The sequence below is a fragment of the Callorhinchus milii genome, unplaced genomic scaffold, assembly GCF_018977255.1.
Source record: "Callorhinchus milii isolate IMCB2004 unplaced genomic scaffold, IMCB_Cmil_1.0 Scaffold105, whole genome shotgun sequence".
NCBI lineage: Eukaryota > Metazoa > Chordata > Chondrichthyes > Chimaeriformes > Callorhinchidae > Callorhinchus > Callorhinchus milii.
The window spans coordinates 118,480-137,849 of record NW_024704846.1 but is presented as its reverse complement, the minus strand read 5'-3'; the positions used below and the strand labels follow the sequence as shown (position 1 = coordinate 137,849).

The following is a 19,370-nucleotide window of genomic DNA, read 5'->3' as shown; positions in this document are numbered from 1 at the left end:
CTAATTGTGAAGTTCTAGATGGGGTAGTGTAGAGAGGGAGGATATCAGAGACAGGGAGAGACATACACACAGAGAGACGGAGACAGAGAGAAAGACACATAGAGAGACAGAGAGAGAGAGACACACACACACACACACACACACACAGAGACAGACAAAGACAGAGACACACAGACAGACACAGAGAGAGAGAGAGACACACATAGGGAGGACAGAGCGAGACACACAGAGAGACAGACAAAGACAGAGACACACAGACAGACACAGAAAGGGGGTGGGGGTGGGGTGGCAGTTGCTGGGAGGTAAAACCTAGATCCGAGAGAGTAAAACATCCAGAGAGCAGAGCTGAAATCGCAAACAGTACAAACAGCGACTGAGGCAAACGGTTACGGACAGGACCGAGGACACGAGGAAAAGTCAATATCCATCACACGTCGCAGCCCGAGTTTGTGTTTCTTCTTGAAAAGAGGAAAGGAGGAAAGGGCCGCGGAGAGAAATAACTGCCGAAACTGCAGCTGGTGATGATTTCACCGTGAACGGGCGGGAAGGCGGGGGAGCGCGGAGGAAGAGGAGCTCCTTCTCGCTGATATAAAACAACGGATGCTACGAAGGGGTGTTACCTCGCCTTCCCCCACCTGATCCCAAAGAAAAGAACAGCGGCCCCCGCCTCCTCTCTTTCTCTCTCTGTGTCTCTCTCTCCCCCTCTCCCTGGCTTGAGTACGACAGTCCAGGACACTGCAGAAGCTGCTGGTAACCAACCCGCTGGGAGGCCGTTTTGGTTCCGTTTTCTCCCCCTTTCCCCCTCCCCCCACCCCCACCCCACTCGCCAACGTTACCTTGGGGGGCGCCTCATCGCCAATCTTCACCCACGGCCCCAGTTGGCTTCGGGCGGTCTCGGAAAGGGGTGGAGGAGGTCCGGCAGGGGTCTCAGAGGTGGGGTCTGAGTTCTGACGCAGCAGCTGGCCGCGGGCTGGCCGGGCCGGCTCGGGGTCCTGGCTCGGGAAGGCGATCGGGCTCACGCTCTTGCCGGGGTGGTCCTGCATGGACTGGGACCGTGGGACTGCGGCCGAGGACGGCTTCAGGGCAACACGATGGGCAACTTGGAACTGTTGGGAAGGCGTTTCAGCGAGATTTAACACACCAGCGGCCAATTGACCTACAGTCAACAGAATTACCCCCCACCCCCCACTCCGTCTCTCCGCACCCCCCAACCCCCCCGAGGCCCCCCAAGATTGGTCGACGTCAAAGAGAAGGCCATCCAATTGCGTTTAAGATTCTAAAGGGAACGTAGACCTGGTTTTATCTCGTCCAGAACTGTAGAACCAGAGGACATGGCCTGAGATTGAAAGGGGGGAGTGGAGGTGGTGGATTCAGGACTAATCTGCGGAGCCGCAGTGAGCGAGGGGTAACTGTGTGGAGCAGACGGAGGGTGGAAGCAGAAAATGTTGATTCCTTTCAAGCGTAAACTAGAGTCGATTGCGGTGGAGTGGAGGGGGTGAGGGACAAGCCAGGAGGCCAGAGCCAGCCGAGGGGAGGCAGTGGGTAGGGGAAGGGGGGGGGGCGGGGGTAAGCAGGTCGGAGAGGCAAGAGAAGGGGAATGGGAATAACCTTGGACTGTGCTCCCTGAGGTTCCACGGGGCGGTGCATGGGGGGCGTCTGGGAAGCCTGAGGGCCCAGGGCGGACACCGGTGGTTCCGTGCGGGACTGTAGTGCAGGGTCGGAGATGGTGGTGCCCATCTTTGGCTTGGCTCCCGGCGAGTTCTGCCTGTTCATCTTGGAGCGTTCCTCTACCTGCGTGGAGAAAGGGGGGGAGAGAGAGAGAGAGAGAGATGGAGAGAGGGAGGGAGGGGGAGGGGGGGGAACGTCAATAAGAGCGGCAGGATGGTTACCACAACAACAACTTAATAATAATAATAGAGACGTCTCAAAGCGCTTCAGGGGACACACTGCATAGTGTAGTGACTGTGGGCAAAACGCGGCAGCCAACAGCGGGAAAGGGAGGGTGCGAGGGGCCAACAGGCGGCCGGAGCCAGCCGAGGGGGTATGGTGCGGGGACTATATTATATTTTTGGGGGGGGGGGGGGATGGATGGGGTGGAAAAGCGAGGAGGACCCCTTTTCTCGTTCGTAGTCGGACCGGCTCACCTCCTTTGCCCAGGCCGGCTTGTCGCTTGGATTGACGTTTTTATTGTAGTAATACAGCTGTTTCTTCTCTTGAGGCGGTTGTTGTTGTTGTTGTTGTTGCTGCTGCTGCTGCTGTTGTTGTTGTTGTTTCTGCAGCTGCTGCTGCTGCAGGGACATGAGGAAAGCGTGTTCCTGCTGAAGCTGCCTTTGAAGTCTCTCCGATTGTCTCTGTTCCTCCAGTTGCTTGCGCTTGTACTCCTGTGGGCGGGCGGACGGACGGACGGACAGTTGTGGCGGAGGGGTGGGGTGGGGGGCGATAAAGGAGAGAGAGAGAGAGAGAGAGAGAGAGAGAGAAAGCGGTGAACTTCAGCGCCACCATTTGCCAGCCGAGCCGGGGGGGGGGGGGGTTGGGGGGGAACGTGCTTCGAAACGCCGGCCGGTCAACGTGGGGTGAACGGACTCCCAGCACAAACACGCCCACCCACCCACCCGGCAGGCAGTCAGTCAGGCAGAGACCACACGAGACCCTTCTCTTCCCCCCACCCCCACCCCACCACGCCCCCCCCCCTCCCCTCGTTTGCAGGTCCCGCCAAAATTTAGCACAAGTGCAACCAGTGAAGCTGCTTGACGCGAGATTATATCGGGTTTGCCCCCCCCCCCCATCTCTCTCCCTCTCTCTCTCTTCCCCCCACACCCCCCCCCATGCACACATGCACAGAGAACTGACCCCATCAACAACGACTTGCGTTTATATAATCATCATCATCATCATCATCATCCTTGCATTTTTGACACAGCGCCTTATCACGTCGTCGAGACGTCTCAAAGCGCTTCACAAGGTGTACTGGTCAAGTGTAGTGACTGTGTGTCTTGTGGGCGAAACGCGGCAGCCAATTGCGCCCGGGGACGTCCCCACAAACAGCCGTGGGGTTGAGTGACCAATTTTTTAAAAAAAATTTGAAGGGATTACCCCAATCGACTAACACGCGGGTTCCTACTGACCGCGGGCGACCAGAGGCGCGTGTTCCATTTTTCTTTTCGGAAGGGTTTTATGGCTCAAGAGGATTGACTGCAAAGCGTACAATTAATTAATCGTAGGTGAAACAAGGCAGCGTTTATACAGGAGATGGAGGGATAGACGGGCGAGGACCGGGGGGGGGGGCGGGGGAGAAAAAAAAATCAGGGAAACAGGATCAAAAGATCTCCCGCGAGCAAATGGATTTCAAGGGCCTGAACAGTTTCATCCGGGGTGAGGGTTGCAAACGATCGACGACAATAATAATAACGGTCCTTGCGTGTGTGACAGAGCCTTAATGGGTTCTCAAAGCGCTTCGCGGAATATACGGCGAAGTGTAGTGACCGTATTCTGTGGGCGAAAACGCGGCAGCCAATTGCGCACAGCAAAAAAAAAAACAACCCCCACCCCTCCCCACCACCAAAAAGAAACTTTCAGGGGGATAGCGACTCAGAGCGCTTAACAGTGCTGTGGCCTGGCGCTGAGCCAGAGAGAGAGAGAGAGAGAGAGAGAAGAGCGGGGAGGTCACAGTAGGCACGGTCGGAGAGGAAGGTCTTACAGCGCGATCCGAAGACAGGCAAAGAGGAGGCGCGGAGGTGGAGAAGGCGGAGGAAGTGAAGCACAGGGTTTCAGTATCGGGGAAATCCCAATAATCGCTGGAAAAGTCTCCCTCGCAGCTTTGGGGGTGGGGGCGACACGACACGGTCGCTGCACGACGACACCACACTCAACCGTTCACATCAAAGAGCAGCAAAGGATTACCATGACGCAGACACGTGCGAGACTGCATGCAGAGTGGAACTGAATGGGGATCAAAGGCACTGCATTCACCTGACCCACATTCAGCACAGAGTTTGTGTGTGTGAGAGAGAGAGAGAGAGAGAGAGAGAGAGTGAATCCACTACCCCTCAGGCTGTTAGGGTCTCCCTCAAAACGTTTCCTATCCCCCACCCCTCCGTTTTTAATGGCTCATTTGCTCTCACTGCTCACAGTGTGTTATACTCACCACACAGAGGGGAGAGTGTACCCACTTAAGACTAAAGATTCCTCCATCTCCCTCCCTCCCTCTCCCTCCTTCGCCTCCAGACCGCAATTGTTTGTGGGACACTGCTGTGCGCAATTGGCTGCCGCATTTCGCCCACAAAAGGTGGCAGCCGACTGCGCACAGCGACGTCCCCACAAACAGTCGTGGACTGAGTGATTTTTATTATTTATTTGGAGGGATTATTACCCCGGAGAAGCGATCCGCCCATCGACTAACAACTGCTGAGTAAGTAGGAACGTGTGCGCGGGGGGAGTAAGGAAACTTGCCTAAGGTTTCGCCCTGACCTGACCCGCCCGGGAATCGAACCCAGGTCCCTCTGGCTTGCGAGGCGAGGGGTCTAACCCCTGAGCTACAGAACTCCACAAGCTCAAAGGAGGAAGGGGAGAAAAATCCAGGCCTTACTGCAATAAATCGACTCCCTCTCCTTCTCGCACCCCACGCGCCCCCCACCCTCAGCCCACAAACACACAGCCCAGGGGGTAAAGGCTTACGCCAGATTCACTCTATACACTGAGTGGGTCACCCATTCGCACTCTCATGCCTCAGTGCAAATCGGACGGACTTAGAACTGGACCGAGTGGAACCAGAGTTTGTTGGTGCTGTATCGGGAGGGTTGTGAGGAAGAAAGAGAGACACGGGCACACACACAACACACACCGACAGACTACACTTGAACTCAAGATGGAAATGGGATCGAAGAGGGTCATTCAATATTTAGTTGACGAGAGCATGTAGAGTAAATCTTGGGTGGTGTGAGGTTGGGGGTGGAAGGGGTGGAAGCGTGTGACAGGGTGGGGGTGAGTGTGGGGGAAAGGGAGGGGGGGTGAGTGGTGGTGGGGGGGGGGGGGGCTGTGTAAGAAAGTCCAAACCTGTGTACAACTTGGCAGTTAGTTATGAGACTGTCCACAGGACCTATCGACATAAAACAAATTCACATGTATAACCAGCTAACCAACCGTTAACAACAGGAGTCTGTCTAACTGGAGACTATTTATATACAATAATAACACTACTAATACTAATACTAATCCTTGCATTTCATACGGTGCCTTATCACGTCCTTGAGATGTCTCAAAGCGCTTCACAGCTTACACCGGAAAGCGTAGTGACTGCGTGTTTTGTGGGCAGTCAATTGCGGACTGCAGTGTCCCACAAACAGTCGGGGATTGAGTGACCGTATTATTATTAGTATTGTTACTATTGAAGTATTTCGAAAGGGGGAAAATGTATGGACAAAAGGCAAGGGGAAGTGTGGGAGGGGGTGGTTGGGGGGAGGGAGTTAAACAGAGAGCTCGTTCTGAGAGCCAGCACACCCTCTCATCTACTATAAAATTGTCGGATGCTAAATATAAAGATATTAATTGTAATAATAATAATATTATTATTATAACCCTGAACGTCCCACCCGCGGCAGTCAGATTAATTTATTTTTAATGGAAAGGATGGAACAATCAATCAACTCTGGTCACTCTGTAAAAATGTTGCATGACCCCCTAAAAAAAATTATATATATATATATAATATATAGGGTTAGGAGCAAAGAGTTGGGGAAATGATATGAGGAGGAGTGGGTGACAGGGAGCTGTGGCCAACACAATTTACCAGAAGCAAAGCCTGTTCTTGCAGTAGCTGCTGTTGAAGTATCTCTAACTGCCTCTGTTCCTCCTCTAACTGGTGCCTGATGTACTCCTGGAAAGGCATCAGAACAGACAGACCGACCAACAGGTGAAGAGAGGAAACAAGCGGTTAGCAAACAGCCAGAGGAGCTTCAAAAGTAAGTAAGTAGGTAAGTAAGTAAGTATAATAATAATAATCCTCGCATTTGATTTCAGCGCCTTCTCAAAGCGCGTCACCATACACTGCAGCCAATCGCGCCCAGCAACGTCCCCACGAAACAGTCGTGGATCGAGTGACCGATTTATTATTGTTTTCTCTTGAGGGATTATTACCCCCGGAAAAGCGAGCCGCCAATCGACTAACAAGCGGGTTCCTACTAACTGCTGGGAAACAAGAGGCTTGGGTGTCTGAGGAGTAAGGAAACTTGTGGTTGTGTGCCCAGGAACCTGAGTCAGCGTTGGACGGGCAGGCGGGCGGGGGGGGTAAGTGATGTGTGTGTGTTGCCTGGCGAGGTCTAGCCCGGTGTACCTGTTCCCTCTCTGCCTGTCGCCTCTCCTCCTCTCTCCGGATCTGCTGCATCTCGTCCAGTTGACGCTGATGTTCCTTCTCCTGCTGCTTCCGAACCTCCCTCTCCCGACGTTGTTGCTGAAACAATTCATTAACGATAATAATCCTTGCGATTGACCCGGCGCCTCATCACGTCGTCGAGACGTCTCAAAGCGCTTCACAGGATCCGCTATGGGGTGTAGTGACTGTGTATTTTGTGGGGGAAACGCAGTAAGGGTGGGAGGCTGACCGAAGGCCCGACTGTCGATGGTGGGGCCGGGGAGCAAGCCTGAGCCTGCAGAGCGGAGGGAGTGGACGGGTTGGTAACGGGAGTTAGCAGGTCACAGAGGTAGGGAGGAGCGAGGCCGTGGAGGGCTTTGAAGCGAGGGCGGGGATGATAACGTCACGGAGCCTGGTGCGGGAGAGGACACGAGCTGCAGGGAAATGGGAGCTCTTTACCTCCTCCAGCCGGCGTCGCTGCTGCTTCTGTTCCTCGATGCGCTTCTGCCGCTCGGAGAGCAGTTGGCGCTTGTGCTCCTCTGGGTCGCGGCGAGGCAGGACCAGCTGCTGCTGGCGCCTGACCGCCTCCGAGCGCTCCTTGTTCTCCTGCTGCAGCCGTAGGAAATCCCGTCGGAGCGTGGACTCGCCCGGCAGGTTTACAATCGAGCTGCAGAAGCGAGCGGAGAGCGCACGGCGATGAAGTGGGGGGTGGTATCGTCAGCGCCTCGTCACGTGGCCCGAGACGTCGCGAAAGCGCTTCACGGGATACACCACAAAGCGGGAGCGGCGACTTGTGTGGAACGCGGCAGCCAATTGCGCACAGACAGCGTCCCCACAAACAGTCCTGGATCGAGTGACCACATTATTATTATCATTATTGTTTTGAAGGGAATATTCCCCGCCGGAAAAGCGATCCCTCAATCGATTGAGGAACAACCGGGTTCCTACTGACTGCTGGTAAACAGAGGCGTGCGTGTGTGTGTGCGTGTGTGCGTCTGAGTGTACGTGTGCGGAGTAAGGAAACTTGCCTAAGGTCTTACCCCGATCTGACCGGACTCGCCTGGGAATGGAACCCGGGTCCTCTCACAAGCGAGAGGAGGAGAAACTATTTCCTCTGGTGGGTGGGGAGGGGGTGGGGGGGGGTGACATCATCTTAAAATTAGAGCCAGGCCATTTAGGAGTGAAATCCTGGAATACAATGTCACGTTCCATTTGCACGGCGCCTTTCGTATTGAGAGGACGTCCCAAGGCGCTTAACAGGATGGGAGTGGGAACCGAGGAAAGGGAAGAGAGAAGAGGAGAGGGAAAAGATGTTCGACTGAAGGGAGGGAGGGAGTTTGGAGAGGAATTGATGACCGCTTTAAAAACGGAACGGAGGCAAATATTTGAAAAAGATAAAACATTAAAAGGTGGTGGGAAAAGGGGGAGGTGGGACTGAATGGAGAACTCTTTAATAATAATAATAATGATATGATAATAATAATCCTTGTTTTTGATACAGCGCCTTACTGCGCCGTCTCAAAGCGCTTCACAGAATATACCGTGAAGTGCAATGACCGCATGGCCTCGCTCCTCCCTACCTCTGTGACCCGCTAACCCCATAATCAACCCGTCAGCTCCCTCCGCTCAGCGGGCTCCAGCCTGCTCCATGTCCCCCTGCCCAGCCCGGCCCCACCATCGACAGTCGGGCCTTCAGCCTCTCTGCCCCCATCCTTTGGAGCTCCATCCCGCAGTCCCTCCGCCTCGCTCGCTCGTTTGCTCCCTTCAAGGACTGCCTCAATACCCTTCCTCTTTGACCAAAAGCGCCTTCGGTCACCCTCCTAACACCCCCCCACCCCTCCACTTATCCTGATCCCAAGTCCCTTGCTCAGCTCGGGTCCGCACCCCTGACTGCCCAGCCGAGCGTTTGGGGACGTCCTCCCGACGTGAAAGGCAGGCAGGCAGACAGACAGACAGGCAGGCAGGCAGCCAGGCAAGCAGGCAGCCAGACAGCCAGGCAGGAGCGCACTGCGGTGCTTGTGTATTTTTTTTTCGGGTTGAAACGCACAAGGGGAGACATTCACCTCAGTTTCCTTCTGCCTTGCGATCCCGGTAGGCGTGAAGGAGAAAACAAGAAGAGTGACAGGATTGGTGGGTGGGAGGGAGAGAGAGGGAGAGAGTGGGGGTGCGGGAAGGAAAGGAAAGTTTGCCCGACTCCAAGCGCGTACCCGCGACTACGTTTCACTTGCCTGGGTTCACCCTCCTCGTGCACATTGTCCTCCTCTTCCTCGCTGCCGCTGTACTCGTACTCCGTCTCGTCTGTTGAGTGGAAATAGAAGAAATATTCCTCCAGTTTGAACAGACTGTTTGTGGGGGAACGTCGCTGGGCGCAATCGGCCTCCGTAGTGATAAGAATGATAATAACAATCCCGCCATTTCACACAGCGCCTTCGAGACGTCTCAAAGCGCTTCCCGGGATACACTGTCAAGTGGAGTGACCTGTGTGCGCTTTGAGAGCGAAACGCGGCAGCCAATTGCGCCCAGCGACGCCACCACGCACCTCGTGGATTGAGCAACCGCATTATTATTATAAAAAATTTTTTTTGAAGGGATTACCTTGTCAATCAACCGACAAATAGGTTCCTACTTACCTCTAGGCAAACAGAGGTGTGTCTGCGCGTGTGTGTGCGCGTATGTGTATCTGTGCGGTAAGGAAACTTGCCTAAGGTTTCGCCCCGACCTGACCCGCCCGGGAATCGAACCCGGGTAGCCCTCTGGCTCGCGAGGCGAGGGCTCTAACCGCTACGCTCGGCGGGCTCCACGATCCTCACCTTTCTCCCCCCGCTTCTTGCGAGTCCTGTCGATGTGGTCCTTGAGCTGGATGCGGACCTGCCGCTCTGTGGGCTGGTCGCGAATGAAGCTGTGCTTCAGGAGCTGCTCGGTCGAGGGTCTTTGGGTGTAGTTTTTGATCAGACAGTTCTCGATAAACTCTATGAACCTCCGCGACCTGACGAAGAGAGAGAGAGAGAGAGAGGGGGAGAGAGAGAGAGAGAGACACACATACGCCACATTACGTTTCTTTCCAGAAAAAGCAAAGGAAAAGTTAGGCAACACTAACAACACGTTACATTTATACACACGGTTCGGGAGCACAACAACTTGCATTTTCGCAGCCCCCCCCCCACGCTGGGTAACGTCAGAGCGTTTGACACAATGCTGGGCCGTGGGGGTGGGGGGGAGGAGAAGCAAGGGGGAAGTCTTATGGCGCGACCCGCAGATGGGGAAGGAAGGGAGCAAGGCAGAGGGATTGAGGAAGAGTGGTCTAGAGTTCCTCAGCAACGGCAAACGACATTTACACAGCGTCTGCCTTCCACGTCGAGAGGACGTCCCAAGGCAGCGACAGATGCGCTGTGAAGCGAATCGACTGTGTGTTTTGTGGGCGAAACGCGGCAGCCAGTTGCGCACAGCAGCGTCCCACAAACAGCCGTAGATTGAGTGATCAATTTATTATTATTATGATTATTATTTTTATTATTATTTGAAGGAGCCATTTGTTAGGTCAGGGTATTAGGGGATACGGGGCACAGGCGGGTATCACTGGACTTGAGGTACAGGTCAGCCGCAATCTTATAGAACGTCGGAACAGGCTCGAGGGGCTGAATGGCCTCCTCCTGTTTCTACGGTTCAGCTGGCCACCAGGTGGCGACAGAATTGAAAAAAAAAAGATTTCTTCTCCACACACAACACACGCGCGCTCGCGCACGCACGCTCGCACACACACACCACGCGCCACACGCCGTGCGCACGCTCGCGCACACAACACACCACGCCGCGCACACAACACAACACACACACGCGCGCGCGCGCACGCACGCACGCTCGCACACACACACCACGCGCGCACACAGCGCGCGCACGCTCGCGCACACACACACCACGCGCGCACACAACACAACACACACACGCGCGCGCGCAGGGACAGACGCACGTCCAGCAGCAGTGGGCGGTTCTGAAGCAGCTGATAATACGGCTCTGTGCCAAGTTCTCAGGAGCAGATACCAGATTTACTGCTGGTAAAACAGGCGTGTGTGTGTGTATGTGTGTGCGTGTGTGCGCGTGTGCAGTAAGGAAACTTGCCTAAGATTTCGCCCTAACCCGACCCGCCCGGGAATCGAACCCGGGTCCTCTCGCTTGCGAAGCGAGGGCTCTCACCCCTGTGCTACAGGGACTCCGATAGTAGTATTTCACTTAACACAAGGAGTACGTCTCAAAGCACTTCACAGGATTTGTAGTGATGGGTTTCCGTGCGTGTGCGTGCGTGTGCGCGTGTGTGTGTGTGTGGGAGACACCCGGCTGACCCCCCACCCCCCCCCAAAATAAATAAATCACTTACCATTTCTTAGATTTTAACCTGGGAGGGGGGTTTCTTGGGATAAGAAACAAGGCCCGCATTGGATGCATATCACACAGAGCTGAGGTGAAACAGAAAAGAGGGGGGTGGGGGGGAAAAGGAGAAAATAAAGGAGGGGAAAAAAAACATAGGATATCACAAACTGACATTCAATAGAAACAGCAATTTATACAACCCCCCCTGCCCCCCCACCTACTGAGACTCGTTTCTTATGTGGAGTTATTCAGCTGAAATAACTGGGTGTGATCCTCAGCCTTGCATTTGGTAACCAGTGTATATGTCTCAAAAGGGATTTACTATAATAATAATCCTCGAGTTTGGACACAGCTCCTTATCACGTCGCTGAGACGTCTCAAAGCGCTTCACTGAATATACTGTAAAGGGGAGTGACTGTGTATTTTGTGGCCGCCTTCTGTGCTGTAAATCTAAATGGTTCCAATATAGCTCTAAGGTATTTTGGTGGACGAAACGCACTATTTATGAATTGCAAAAGGTAAACAAATTACCAGCATTTGTAGGTAATAATGTTATTACTAATAATTTGGCATTAGCGCCATCCGAATGGGCCCAGAGTCAGAAACCATCCCCTTTTCGCTTTTAATTCCATACTTCAATTATAGCAATAATAATAATCCTTGCATTTGATACAGCGCCTTATCACATCGAGACACTTCAACTTCACGGAGCATACCGTAAAGTGTAGTGACTGCGTGTTTTGTGGGTGAAACGCGGCAGCCAATTGCGCACAGTGACGTCTCACAAACAGTCGTGGATTGAGTGACCAAATTATTCTTTGTGGAGGGTTTATTATCCCCTGGTAAAGCGATCCGCCAATCGACTAACAAGCAGGTTCCGGCTTACTGCTGGTAAACAGAGGGGTGTGTGTGTGTGTGTGTGTGAGGAAACTTGCCTAAGGTTTCATCCTGACCTGACCCGCCCAGGAATCGAACCTGGATCCTCTCGCTTGCCACTATGCTACAGGGCTCCAGTTCATTCCGTAATTTAATTACAAGAGTGTAAATGACACCCCACCACCCCTCCACTGATACTCCTATTCAGTTTCCCCTCTTGCTCCCAGGCTGGGGAAGGGGCTGGTAGGTGGGTGGGGGTGAGGGAGGGGAAGAGTCAACGAGCTGTGACATTTCTGTCTTCATCTCCCACTCCCGTCCAAGGAAATACTTACGTGGTGCACCCTCTGCCATTTCAATGGCTGTGATTCCCAAAGACCAAATGTCACTCTGCAAAGAAAAACAACATGCGTTGAGTTCAAAAGCAGATGTTTTGGCACTCTCGAGATCTATGGCAGTTATTATTAACAGCACTATTATTATTAGGAGGCTATTATGATCATTATTATTAACGACAGTTTGTGGGACACCGCTGTGCGCAACTGGCTGGCGAGTTTCGCCGACCAAATACAGTCTCAATTAGTATTAATAATAATAAACCTTGCATTTGATATAGTGCCTTATCAGGTCTTTGTGACGTCTCAAAGCGCTTCGCAGGGATACACTGTAACGTGGAGAGGTGCGCGCGCATGTGTGTGTGCGCGTGTGTCTGGCGCAAGGAAACGTGCCCAACATTTCACCCGGCTTTGGAACGGAACCCAGGTCCTCTCGCTTGCGGGGCGAGTGCTCTGACCACTGGCCTGAGCTCAGCTGCCCACGTACCCTGTAGTCATAGGTGGCGTCTGGGTTCTCATCGCACGCTATTACTTCGGGTGCCATCCAGTATGGGGTCCCGATGAAAGTGTTTCTTCTTCCCACTGTCCGGTCCAGCTGAGCACTCACACCAAAGTCAACTGCAGAGAGAGAGAGAGAGAGAGAGAGAGAGGGAGAGAGAGAGAGAGAGATAGAGAGAGAGACCCATCATTCCATTGTTCAGAGTGTCCATCGAGCACAATGTAGCCCAACAAAAAACAGGGAGAGAGAGCAGGAGAACGGAGGGGGTTAGAGGTGAGAGCTCCAGCGTGTGGGGGGAGCGAGCACCAGCATAGACACGATGTAAGGGGGGTGGGGGGGAAGAGAGAGAGAGAGCAAGGGAATGGGATTAAGAGTCGCGAGCACCAGCAGACACGGCTCAAATAACTCCCTCACCCACCCCGCCAAACCCTTCCATAGTGAAACACCGAGTTGTTGAGACTACAGAAGACGTTCCCTTTACAAATCGCGGGTAATGCCGTCACCAGTGACTAGTCCATAAGAGTGCTCCTTATTCTAACGTCTGCCAGGGGAGGGCACTCACCTAGCTTCACCTCAGCGTTTTCCGTCAGTAAGACATTCTGTCCCTTGATGTCTCTGTGAATGACTTTGTGTGCGTGTAGATGTGTCAATCCCTAAGGGAGCAGGGAGTGGGGGAGAAAAGACACTTCACGTCAAATCTCTTCAATAATAAGATTATTATTATTATTATTGCATTTGAAACAGCCTCATCGGGAGGGTTGGAGGGCAGGGGTCGGGGGAGAGAGTAGGAGGGTGACCGAAGGTGCGGTTGGTTGAAGAGGAGGGTTTACGAGAGGTACCTTGAAGGAAGGGAAGGAGGGAGCGAGGTGGAGGGACTGTGGGATGGAGTGCCAAAGGGTGGGGCGGGGTCGGGGGGTGGGGGCGGAGAGGTTGAAGGCCCGAACACCGATGGTAGGGCGGGCAGGGCGGGGGACGTGGAGCAGGCCGGAGCCCGCTGAGCAAGGCTTACCCTCAAGATTTCCCGGCAGATGTAGGCAATCCACTCTTCTTTTAGAGCATTTCCTTTAGTGTTCTTCACCAGGTCCGTCACAGATCCAGCCCCGCAGAACTCCATCACCAGCTAGAGAAGGGGCGAGACAAGGCACAGCCTGGATAAGAGCTCCCGCTCTGAAACCTTTCCCCCCCCATTGTAACACTTCTCTGCTGGCGCTCACTCACATCCCCACTATCACCCCAATTCATTGCTGGGGCTCGTTCCCCACACTGGAGCTCTCTACTCTAACCCCATTCCCTGCTCTCTCTCTCTCCCCCCCCCCGCCCACCTTTCCCCTTTAATCTTCCACTTCGTTCCTCATCAAAGCTTTGGATCCAATTCCTTTTCAAATGCTCTGGCCTTAAAAGCTTCAGTAGCCACAAGGGCATTCCTTCCTCTAACATAACATGTAGGAGCAGGAGTAGGCCATTCGGCCCTTCGAGCCTGCCCCGCCATTCAATCATGGCTGATCTTCTAATCTATCTCCAGCTGATAACCTGACCCTGCCTTATCCCCATATCCCTTAATCCCTTTTGCAATAAGAAATCTATCTATCTCAGTCTTGAATATGTTCAAGGACTGAGCGTCAACAGCCCTTTGGGGTAGCGAGTTCCATACATTCACAACAGCTTTCATTTATGTAGCTCCCTTCACGCGGGTTAGTGTCAAGCGCTTGACAGTGGCCGAATCTGACCTGAGAGAGGTGACGGTCAAAAGGTGAGGTCCTCACGCAAGCTACACAAACGAAAGCTGCACGTTAGACGCGTCTCCTTACCCAGAGTTGATCGTCGTGTCCTGGAGGGCTCTTTTTGATGAAGGCCCCATAGTAAGTCGCTATGTTTCGGTGGTGTGAGTACTTCTTCAGCATGTTAATCTCCTGCTTGATCTCTTCTTCTTCATCCTACGGGAAGCAGGCACAATAGACATTCAATTCACTTCACAGTGTATCCCGTGAAGCGCTGCGAGACGTCTCGCAGACGCGATAAGCCGCCGTACCAAACGCAAAGATTATTATTAAGATGCCGTTACGTTTGCCTTTCAAAACACACAGTCTCTACGCTTTACAGAAGATCCTATGAGGCTCTTCGAGGCGTCCTCCCAACGTGAAAGGCTCCATATAAAATGCAATGAATATTATTTATTTTACCAGAGCCTTAAAGCGATTTCGGTTATTTTGAGGTGTAGTAACTATTACTGCGGCAGTGTTTACTGTCAGATGCTGGCGTGTGCTCATGCGTTGAATCTGAGTGTCCTGGCAGTTGGGGCCGTACGTTTAATATGACAATAATACTAGTAATAATCCTCGTATTTGATATAGCAGTTTATCACGCTGTTGAGACGTCTCAAAGTGCTTCACAGGATATAATGTAAAGTGCAGTGACTGTGCATTTTGCAGCCAAACGCAGCTGCACACATCGATCGGCGTCCCACACACAGCCATGAAATGAAACAAATGATTTTTTTGTGATGGGGTGGATTGTACAGTCAATTCACTTTACAGTACATTCTGTGAAGCGCTTTGAGATAGGATAATAATAATGATAATAATTATTATTTTTATTGTTTGGACAGGACACCGGGAGAGAGATGTCGTTGAGACATCTCGGAAGACGCGATAAGACTCGATATCGAACGCAAGGATTATGATTATATTATTATGTTCTAATATATATATATGTGTGTGTATTTTAAAAGAGAGGCCAGTTTGGTCGGGTGTGGGGTTGTGAGCAAATAAAAATCGGGTTGTGGCTTCAAAGCTGGGCTTCGAAATGATGACTAACAAGCAGCAATTAGAGAGAACGTGCTGGGTTTAAACTCAGTGGCCACACAGTGTGAATCATTCCCGAGGTAAAAGCAGACAGCCAACGTAATCGTCAAAGGTGCCCACTTGGTGGTGAATCACCACTTCAGCCCTGATGCTTTCACCTCACCAGCGACCAGTTTTATCCCACGAGCAATCAATGCGCTGAGTAACCAGCAAATAACTCTGCAGATTGCTGGTGATGATAATCCTTTCGTTTGATGCAGCGCCTAATCAGGCCATTGCGACGTCTCCAAGCCCTTCACAGGACACACTGTGAAGTGTTGTGACTGTATATTTTGTGAGCAAATGCGGCAGCCAATTGCGCACAGCAGTGGCCCACAAACAGTCAACTGAGTGATCGAAAAATTATTTTTTTGCTAGAATTTCTTTTGAAGGGATTATTTACCCCCAACCCCCTCCCCCCCCGCCCGTGGAGGTGACTGTAAGCACGGTCGAAAAGGAAGGTGTAGCAGTTACCCCCAACTCACACTCTGGGCTCCCCCCACCCCACCCCCAAGCCTTGGCTCTCGTCAACCTGCGCCTAATACTCTTCGGAATTAGGTAACCAGGATGTGTCCCTCCAGGGAAAGAGAGAGTGAGCATTCCAGTACAACCATCTATTTCAGGAATTTCTATATGTAGGTGGGTGCGTAGAATTCTCAGCTTGGTTTTGGAGACGCTTAAGCGACGGTGATGGCTTTCCCGTGTCACAGACACTCGACTCATCCCTCCCCCAATAAATCTCTCTCTCTCTCGCTCACCCCAAAAGTTATCTCGGATCAATGACAACACGGGTTTCACACATGTGGGTGAAGTTCCCCTTTACCACATTGCAGGCCTCAAAAGCAATTTGATTCTCAAAACGGATTTGAAGTCACAAAACCACAACGATTGCGAGATTCGCTTCGCAGCAGATCAAAGCTGGGCAAAGTGTGAATAAAAGGCAGTGGGGACAAAACAACATTTGCATAGCTCTTCCACGTCAGGAAGATGTCTCAATGTACTTCATATGCGCTGAGGTGACTAGAAAGTGCGGTCGAAAAGAAAACAACAACAACACATTACATTTACACGGCGCCTTTCACGTTGGGAGGCGCTGAACAAGAACAACAACTTGGATTTATATAGCGCCCTCCACCCCGGACGGCGCCTCAGAGCGCTTTACAGTAATGGATCCTGGGACTGAGCCAGGGGGAGGGTGGGGAGGGAAGGTGACCAAAGGCGCAGCCAAAAAGGTCTTCAGCAGAGACCTGAAAATGGGAAGGGAGGGAGCGAGACGAAGGGAGTGAGGAAGGCAGTTCCAGAGGCATAGTGGCTGAAGGCACGGCCGGCCGCCGAAGGTGGAGCGGAGGACTCGGAGGAGGCCAGACCCGGAGGAACGAAGGCAACGGGTACTGTTTTGAGGAGAGAGGACAGTCATGGATTTGCACCCGAGCTGGGGGTAGGGATCAGGAGGAGGTGGAGGTTGGGATGGGGGGGGTTGACCGAAGGTGCGGTCGCAAAGTAGTCTTGAGTTGGGTCCTTGAAAGAGGCGAGTGGGGGGATAAATTGTATATTAAGAAGGGGCTTTAGGCAGGTATTAACGGTGGGGAGAGAGGAGGCCAGTGGAGGGACCGTGAGGTGAACAAAGCACTTGCCAGTTATCCATTGAGGCATCTTGGGCTAATGGAAAGTTAATGACAACTGCTCACCAAAAACAGTGCTGGTCCCAGCATCCAGGACAACCCCTGCGTTGAGGGCAGTCCCGCCCAGAAGTGACCAAAGGTCTGTTAGAACGCTTACAACCAAACGGTGGGCTTACCTCCGTGACATCCATGACTTTGATCGCTGCGAGCTGCCCTGTTTTGACATGTCGACCCTGGGAAGAGGGAAACAAGATGGAACAAGATGTCAGATTATCTCTGGCTATTTGGAGAGAACAGACCTGCAGGTACCGGCTGCTCATCATCATCATAATAATCCTTGCATTTGATACAGTGTCTTATGTTTTCGAGACGTCTCAAAGCGCTTCACAGGATATAAGGAGGGAGTAACTGTATTTTGGTAGGAGAAATGTGGCAGCCAATTGCGCACAGCAGTGTCCCACAAACAGTCGTGGATTGAGTGATCAAATTATTTTATTTTTGGAAGGGATTATTACCCCCGCAAAAGTTTTGCTCTGCCAGGAATCAAACCCAGATCGTCTTGCTTGCGAGGCGAGTGCTCTAACCACTAAGCTACAGGACTCATCCCCACAGAGCTCAATAAACACAAGGTTCCTTGTTGCCTGCATAACATGTGAACTTGTTGAAACACATTGAAAATGCATCCATCTGACTTACGCAACATTGAATCCCGTGGCCTAGTGGTTAGAGCACTCGCCTCGCAAGTCAGAGGACCTGGGTTAGATTCCTGGGTAGGCCAGGGGCAGAGGGAGTCTGACATCGAGTCAGGGGGTGAGGGAGGGGGGAGGTGACCGTAAGCACGATCAAAAAGAAAAGTCTTTAGGTGAGGTTTGAAAGGGGGAGATAGGGAGGGGGGGGGTAGCTGGAGGGATCGAGGGAGAGAGTTCCAGAGTTTCGGAGCGTAGTGGCTGAGGGCACGGCCGCCGATGGGTGGGACGAGGGACAAACAGGAGGCCGGAGCCAGCCGAGCGGAGGCAACGGGTGGTGGAACGGGTGGGATGGGTGGGTGGGCAAGCAGGTCGGAGAGGTAGGGAGGTGCGAGGGAATCGAGTGATTTGAAGACGAGTGAGTCACGCCGACCGAAAAGTCATAACACGGGTTTTTATTGCAATCCCTGAAGAGCGAAGCGCACAAACACACACCACACGCACACTTGAGGCTGACTGCATCTGTGGAGAAGAGACTGCAGTGCAGACATCACATGATTCAACTGGCATTTACTGGTCTACCCAGCACGGATCGAAAGGAATCCTTCCCACTATGCAGCGAGCGAGATCTTGGGAGGAAGAACGGCCCAAACAACAACAACAACAACAACATGCATTTATATAGCGCCCTTCACACGGAAATAGCGTCCCGGAGCGCTTGAACGTAAGAACTGGAACATGTCGCCCACAAAATACAGTCACTGCACTTTGCAGTATATTCCGTGAATCACTTTGAGACGTTTCAACGCACGGTGGGATTCCGTGAAGCGCTTTGAGACATCTCGTGGGCAAACGTGGCAGCAAATATGCGGCAACAAACAAAGAAGAAGAGACGTCAATTAATCAGGCTGCTTACTTGAAGCTTTTGCCATCTTAAAATTCACTAAGCTTTTTAAAAATGTAAACCAATTGAAACCCGATTTGTCTCCTGGCCAAGTGTCTCGTCTCTAAAAGCAAGTGAAGCAGAGCCCAATGCTTATATAATTCCCAGCTGGTTCATTTACAGAGGCCATATTGTGCAGAATCTGATTCTTTTGTATTGTAAGTCGCTCTGAAACCATCACAAGCACAAACTGCTCATAAGAGGAAATAACACGCCAAACAACAACAAACGACACTTACACATCCACGTCGGGAGGATGTCCCAAGGCCCCGGACAGTCAGGGATTTGGACCCGAACTGGGGGTTGGGATCAGGAGGGGTCGGGGTGGGCGGGGAGGGTAGGGGTAGGAGGGTGACCGAAGGCACGGTTGGCCGAAGAGCATCTTGAGACGGGCCTTGAAGGAGGCGAGGGAGGGAGCGAGGCGAAGGGACCGTGGGATGATGCTACGGAGGGTGGGGGCAGAGAGGCTGAAGGCAGAGTCAGCCGGGTCCATGTGTTAGCACCACGTTATAAGCCAGATGGTGACCTACATCACCTCCCTCTGCCCCCCCCCCCAGCTCGGCATCGTGCTCCGCCACTTGTCAAGCGCTATCCTGCGTGAGGTGACGCTGTGTAAATGCAAGTTGTTGTCTTCCACATGTTGTGCCACTGACGTCACTTCCAGAGTAAACACCAGCAGCACCATCATCACCACCCAATCGTCTGGTCTGGTGCGTCGGTAATATAACAATCCTTGAATTTAATACAGCGCCTTAACACGTCTTCGAGACGTCTCAAAGCGCTTTACAGAATACACTGTAAAGTGAATTGACCGTATATATTTTGTGGGCGAAACGCAGCAGCCAACTGCACACGGCAACG

The 19,370-nt window shown here is 52.5% G+C and overlaps 1 protein-coding gene across 7 annotated transcripts in view; it reads right to left on the bottom strand.

The window, feature by feature from the left end:
- The window catches only part of LOC103190579 (misshapen-like kinase 1), a 51,564-nt gene that overhangs the window by 10,598 nt on the left and 21,596 nt on the right, over positions 1–19,370 (bottom strand). For 3 of the 7 annotated variants that reach the window (XM_042345812.1, XM_042345814.1, XM_042345813.1), the window contains exons 3-17: positions 17,057–17,113; positions 14,227–14,352; positions 13,428–13,538; positions 12,981–13,071; positions 12,407–12,537; positions 11,920–11,974; positions 10,719–10,797; positions 9,157–9,332; positions 8,575–8,644; positions 6,806–7,013; positions 6,329–6,445; positions 5,786–5,872; positions 2,145–2,381; positions 1,609–1,791; positions 837–1,106 (exon numbers count right to left, since the gene is read on the bottom strand). In XM_042345812.1, coding sequence (XP_042201746.1) covers positions 837–1,106; positions 1,609–1,791; positions 2,145–2,381; positions 5,786–5,872; positions 6,329–6,445; positions 6,806–7,013; positions 8,575–8,644; positions 9,157–9,332; positions 10,719–10,797; positions 11,920–11,974; positions 12,407–12,537; positions 12,981–13,071; positions 13,428–13,538; positions 14,227–14,352; positions 17,057–17,113 — 1,998 coding nt within the window. The remainder of the gene's footprint in view (positions 1–836; positions 1,107–1,608; positions 1,792–2,144; positions 2,382–5,785; positions 5,873–6,328; positions 6,446–6,805; positions 7,014–8,574; positions 8,645–9,156; positions 9,333–10,718; positions 10,798–11,919; positions 11,975–12,406; positions 12,538–12,980; positions 13,072–13,427; positions 13,539–14,226; positions 14,353–17,056; positions 17,114–19,370) is intronic. The other 4 variants (XM_042345815.1, XM_042345816.1, XM_042345817.1 and 1 more) reach the window with 2 other exon arrangements.